At 54.0% G+C, this 6,032-nt stretch overlaps 1 protein-coding gene across 1 annotated transcript in view; it reads left to right on the top strand.

Annotated features, from left to right (window-relative positions):
* Positions 1-598: 598 nt before the first annotated feature.
* Positions 599-6,032, top strand: part of LOC144740831 (adhesion G-protein coupled receptor F3-like) — a gene marked incomplete at its 5' end in the record, with an annotated part of 73,290 nt that continues 67,856 nt past the window's right edge. Inside the window, 2 exons of the mRNA XM_078623555.1 lie at positions 599-835; positions 5,142-5,267. Coding sequence (XP_078479681.1) covers positions 599-835; positions 5,142-5,267 — 363 coding nt within the window. The remainder of the gene's footprint in view (positions 836-5,141; positions 5,268-6,032) is intronic.

The raw sequence follows: 6,032 nt of genomic DNA, 5'->3' as shown, positions 1-6,032 counted from the left end.
TCACCCACCCACCCACCCACTCACCCACTCACTCACCCACCCACCCACTCACTCATTCACTCACCCACCCACTCACCCACTTGCTCACCCACTCACTCACCCACTCACTCACTCACCCACTCACCCACTTGCTCACCCACTCACCCACCCACTCACCCACTTGCTCACCCACTCACTCACCCACTCACTCACTCACCACCGTCCCGATCCCGCAGGCCTCTACGCCTGCCACGCCTCCAACGGGACCCACCTCCTGGTGGCCGTTCAGTCAGTCAGTCACTCACTCAGTCAGTTAGTAAGTCAGTCACTCAGTCAGTCACTCAGTCAGTCACTCAGTCAGTCACTCAGTCAGTCAGTCAATCAGTCACTCAGTCAGTCACTCAGTCACTCACTCACTCACTCACTCAGTCACTCAGTCACTCACTCACTCACTCAGTCACTCAATCACTCAGTCAGTCACTCACTCAGTCACTCAGTCACTCACTCACTCAGTCACTCACTCAGTCACTCACTCACTCACTCACTCACTCACCCACTCACTCACCCACCCACTCACCCACCCACCCACTCACTCACCCACCCACCCCTGCCCCCGCAGGCCTCTACGCCTGCCACGCCTCCAACGGGACCCACCTCCTGGTGGCCAAGGCCGAGCTGACCGGAGTCCTGAGGAGGCCGCTGATCGACGCCTCTCGGAGCTCCTTCCCGCAGCTGAGCGTCCCGTGCGGGTCGACTCCGTCAGGGACGACTACGTTGAGCTGCTGCCTCGTCGACCACGTTCCTGACGTAGTCGCCGAGTGGCGGAGAGGAGACGTCTTGGTGCAGGGGCCTCACGGTGAGCGACTTGTTGCGTTCCCCCGGGGACGATCGGCTAAGGGGCGCGTGTGGCGGAATGTTGTATATGCGTGTGTGTGGGGCGGTGCTTGGTGGAGGTGAGTGGGTGAGTGGGTGGGTGAGTGGGTGAGTGGGTGGGTGGGTGGGTGAGTGGGTGGGTGGGTGGGTGAGTGGGTGGGTGGGTGGGTGAGTGGGTGGGTGGGTGAGTGGGTGGGTGGGTGGGTGAGTGGGTGGGTGGGTGGGTGAGTGGGTGGGTGAGTGGGTGAGTGGGTGGGTGAGTGGGTGGGTGAGTGGGTGGGTGGGTGGGTGAGTGGGTGGGTGGGTGGATGAGTGGGGCGGTGCTTGGTGGAGGTGAGTGGGTGGGTGGGTGGGTGAGTGGGTGAATGGGTGGGTGGGTGGGTGAGTGGGTGGGTGGGTGAGTGGGTGGGTGGGTGAGTGGGTGGGTGGGTGAGTGAGTGGGTGGGTGGGTGGGTGTGTGGGGCGGTGCTTGGTGGAGGTGAGTGGGTGAGTGGGTGGGTGGGTGAGTGAGTGGGTGGGTGAGTGGGTGGGTGGGTGGGTGGGTGGGTGAGTGAGTGGGTGGGTGGGTGGGTGAGTGGGTGGGTGGGTGAGTGAGTGGGTGGGTGGGGCGGTGCTTGGTGGGGGTGAGTGGGTGAGTGGGTGGGTGGGGGGGTGAGTGAGTGGGTGTGTGGGGCGGTGCTTGGTGGAGGTGAGTGGGTGGGTGGGTGGGTGAGTGGGTGGGTGGGTGAGTGGGTGAGTGGGTGGGTGGGTGGTTGAGTGGGGCGGTGCTTGGTGGAGGTGAGTGGGTGGGTGGGTGGGTGAGTGGGTGAGTGGGTGAGTGGGTGGGTGGGTGAGTGAGTGAGTGGGTGGGTGAGTGAGTGGGTGGGTGGGTGAGTGGGTGGGTGGGTGAGTGGGTGGGTGGGTGGGTGGGTGAGTGAGTGGGTGAGTGAGTGGGTGAGTGAGTGAGTGGGTGGGTGGGTGAGTGGGTGAGTGGGTGGGTGGGTGAGTGGGTGAGTGGGTGGGTGAGTGGGTGAGTGGGTGAGTGGGTAAGTGGGTGGGTGAGTGGGTGAGTGGGTGAGTGGGTGGGTGGGTGAGTGAGTGAGTGGGTGAGTGAGTGGGTGGGTGGGTGAGTGGGTGGGTGGGTGAGTGGGTGGGTGGGTGGGTGAGTGGGTGGGTGGGTGGGTGAGTGAGTGAGTGAGTGGGTGAGTGAGTGAGTGGGTGAGTGGGTGGGTGGGTGAGTGGGTGAGTGGGTGAGTGGGTGAGTGGGTGGGTGAGTGGGTGAGTGGGTGAGTGAGTGAGTAGGTGAGTGAGTGAGTGGGTGAGTGAGTGAGTGGCTGAGTGGGTGGCTGAGTGAGTGGCGTCAGCAACGACGGTGAGTGGGTGGGTGAGTGAGTGGGTGAGTGAATGAATACGTGAGTGAGTGAGTGGGTGAGTGAATGAATGTGTGAGTGAGTGGGTGAGTGGGTGAGTTAATGAATGCGTGAGTGAGTGGGTGAGTAAGTGAGTGAATGAATTCGTGAGTGAGTGAGTGGGTGAGTGAATTAATGCGTGAGTGAGTGGGTGAGTGAATGAATGCGTGAGTGAGTGGGTGAGTGAGTGAGTGAATGAATGCGTGAGTGAGTGGGTGAGTGAGTGAGTGAATGCGTGAGTGGGTGAGTGGGTGAGTGAATGAATGCGTGAGTGAGTGAGTGGGTGAGTGAGTGAATGAATGCGTGAGTGAGTGAGTGAGTGAATGCGTGAGTGGGTGAGTGGGTGAGTGAATGAATACGTGAGTGAGTGGGTGAGTGGGTGAGTGGGTGAGTGAATGAATGCGTAAGTGAGTGAATGAATGCGTGAGTGGGTGAGTATGTGAGTGAGTGAATGAATGCGTGAGTGTGTGTGAGTGAGTGGGTGGGTGAGTGAATGAATGCGTGAGTGTGTGAGTGAGTGTGTGAGTGGGTGAGTATGTGAGTGAGTGAATGAATGCGTGAGTGTGTGAGTGAGTGTGTGAGTGGGTGAGTATGTGGGTGAGTGAATGAATGCGTGAGTGTGTGAGTGAGTGTGTGAGTGGGTGAGTATGTGAGTGAGTGAATGAATGCGTAAGTGAGTGAATGAATGCGTGAGTGGGTGAGTATGTGAGTGAGTGAATGAATGCGTGAGTGTGAGTGAGTGTGTGAGTGGGTGAGTGAATGAATGCGTGAGTATGTGAGTGAGTGGGTGAGTAAGTGAGTGAGTGAATGAATGAATGCGTGAGTGATTGAATGAATGCGTGAGTGAATGAATGCGTGAGTGAGTGAGTGAGTGAATGCGTGAGTGAGTGGGTGAGTAGGTGAGTGAATGAATGCGTGAGTGAATGCGTGAGTGAGTGGGTGAGTGGGTGAGTGAATGAATGCGTGAGTGTGTGAGTGAGTGTGTGAGTGGGTGAGTATGTGGGTGAGTGAATGAATGCGTGAGTGTGTGAGTGAGTGTGTGAGTGGGTGAGTATGTGAGTGAGTGAATGAATGCGTAAGTGAGTGAATGAATGCGTGAGTGGGTGAGTATGTGAGTGAGTGAATGAATGCGTGAGTGTGAGTGAGTGTGTGAGTGGGTGAGTGAATGAATGCGTGAGTATGTGAGTGAGTGGGTGAGTAAGTGAGTGAGTGAATGAATGAATGCGTGAGTGATTGAATGAATGCGTGAGTGAATGAATGCGTGAGTGAGTGAGTGAGTGAATGCGTGAGTGAGTGGGTGAGTAGGTGAGTGAATGAATGCGTGAGTGAATGCGTGAGTGAGTGGGTGAGTGGGTGAGTGAATGAATGCGTGAGTGAGTGAGTGAATGAATGCGTGAGTGAGTGAATGCGTGAGTGAGTGGGTGAATGCGTGAGTGAGTGAATGAATGCGTGAGTGAATGAATGCGTGAGTGAGTGAGTGAATGAATGCGTGAGTGAGTGAATGAATGCGTGAGTGAATGAATGCGTGAGTGAGTGAGTGAATGAATGCGTGAGTGAGTGCGTGAGTGAATGAATGAATGCGTGAGTGAGTGAATGAATGCGTGAGTGAATGAATGCGTGAGTGAGTGAATGAATGCGTGAGTGAGTGAATGAATGCGTGAGTGAATGAATGCGTGAGTGAGTGAGTGAATGAATGCGTGAGTGAATGCGTGAGTGAGTGAATGAATGCGTGAGCGAGTGAATGAATGCGTGAGTGAATGAATGCGTGAGTGAGTGCGTGAGTGAATGAATGAATGCGTGAGTGAGTGAATGAATGCGTGAGTGAATGAATGCGTGAGTGAGTGAATGAATGCGTGAGTGAGTGAATGAATGCGTGAGTGAATGAATGCGTGAGTGAGTGAGTGAATGAATGCGTGAGTGAATGCGTGAGTGAGTGAATGAATGCGTGAGCGAGTGAATGAATGCGTGAGTGAATGAATGCGTGAGTGAATGAATGCGTGAGTGAGTGAATGAATGCGTGAGTGAGTGAATGAATGCGTGAGTGAATGAATGCGTGAGTGAGTGAGTGAATGAATGCGTGAGTGAATGCGTGAGTGAGTGAATGAATGCGTGAGTGAGTGAATGAATGCGTGAGTGAGTGCGTGAGTGAATGAATGCGTGAGTGAGTGCGTGAGTGAATGAATGCGTGAGTGAATGAATGCGTGAGTGAATGAGTGAATGAATGCGTGAGTGAATGAATGCGTGAGTGTGAGTGAATGAATGCGTGAGTAAGTGAATGAATGCGTGACTGAATGAATGCGTGAGTGAGTGAATGAATGCGTGAGTGAGTGGGTGAGTGGGTAAGTGAATGAATGCGTGAGTGAGTGAGTGAATGCGTGAGTGAGTGAGTGAGTGAATGAATGCGTGAGTGAGTGAATGAATGCGTGAGTGAGTGAATGCGTGAGTGAGTGAGTGAATGAATGCGTGAGTGAATGCGTGAGTGAGTGAATGAATGCGTGAGTGAGTGAGTGAATGAATGCGTGAGTGAATGCGTGAGTGAGTGAATGAATGCGTGAGTGAGTGAATGAATGAATGCGTGAGTGAATGAATGCGTGAGTGAATGAATGCGTGAGTGAGTGAGTGAATGAATGCGTGAGTGAATGAATGCGTGAGTGAGTGAATGAATGTGTGAGTGAGTGCGTGAGTGAATGAATGCGTGAGTGAATGAATGCGTGAGTGAATGAATGAGTGAGTGAATGAATGCGTGAGTGAGTGAATGAATGCGTGAGTGAGTGAGTGAATGAATGCGTGAGTGAGTGCGTGAATGAATGCGTGAGTGAGTGAATGCGTGAGTGACTGAATGAATGCGTGAGTGAGTGAATGAGTGAATGAGGCTTGACAATGGCTCTCTTTCGTTCCCAGCCATTCACCCGGACGTCTGCTCCCGCTACGCGCTGCCCACCGGGTGCTCAGACTCGTCATTCTCGTGCCACTTCACAAGCAAAGCCGGCATCGCCACCCTCACCATTCGCGTCAGCTACATCAGTGGTGAGGGAGTGGTGGGAACGAGGAGAGGGGGTAGGAGAGGGAGGGACGTGTCTGTGTCTGTCTGTGTGTGTGTGTCAGTGTGTGTCTGTGTGTGTCTGTGTGTGTGTCAGTGTGTGTCTGTGTGTGTCTGTGTGTGTGTGTCTGTGTGTGTGTCTGTGTGTGTGTCAGTGTGTGTCTGTGTGTGTGTGTCAGTGTGTGTCAGTGTGTGTCTGTGTGTCTGTGTGTGTCTGTGTGTGTGTCTGTGTGTGTGTGTGTCTGTGTGTGTGTCTGTGTGTGTCTGTGTGTGTCTGTGTGTGTGTGTGTCTGTGTGTGTGTCAGTGTGTGTCTGTGTGTCTGTGTGTGTGTGTGTCTGTGTGTGTGTGTGTCTGTGTGTGTGTCTGTGTTAGTGTGTGTCTGTGTGTGTCTGTCTGTGTGTGTGTGTCAGTGTGTGTCTGTGTGTGTGTGTCAGTGTGTCTCTGTGTGTGTGTCTGTGTGTGTGTCTGTGTGTGTGTCAGTGTGTGTCTGTGTGTGTCTGTGTGTGTGTGTGTGTGTGTTAGTGTGTGTCTGTGTGTGTCTGTGTGTGTCTGTGTGTCTGTGTGTGTGTCAGTGTGTGTCAGTGTGTGTCTGTGTGTGTGTGTGTCAGTGTGTGTCTGTGTGTGTGTCTGTGTGTCTGTGTGTCTGTGTGTGTGTCTGTGTGTCTGTGTGTCTGTGTGTGTGTCTGTGTGTCTGTGTGTGTGTGTCTGTGTGTGTCTGTGTGTGTCTGTGTGTCTGTGTGTGTGTCTGTGT

The sequence above is a fragment of the Lampetra planeri genome, unplaced genomic scaffold (genome assembly GCF_965212315.1).
Source record: "Lampetra planeri unplaced genomic scaffold, kcLamPlan1.2.h2 scaffold_312, whole genome shotgun sequence".
Lineage (NCBI taxonomy): Eukaryota > Metazoa > Chordata > Hyperoartia > Petromyzontiformes > Petromyzontidae > Lampetra > Lampetra planeri.
Note: the sequence above shows the minus strand (reverse complement) of the source record. Positions and strands in the feature narration are given on the sequence as shown.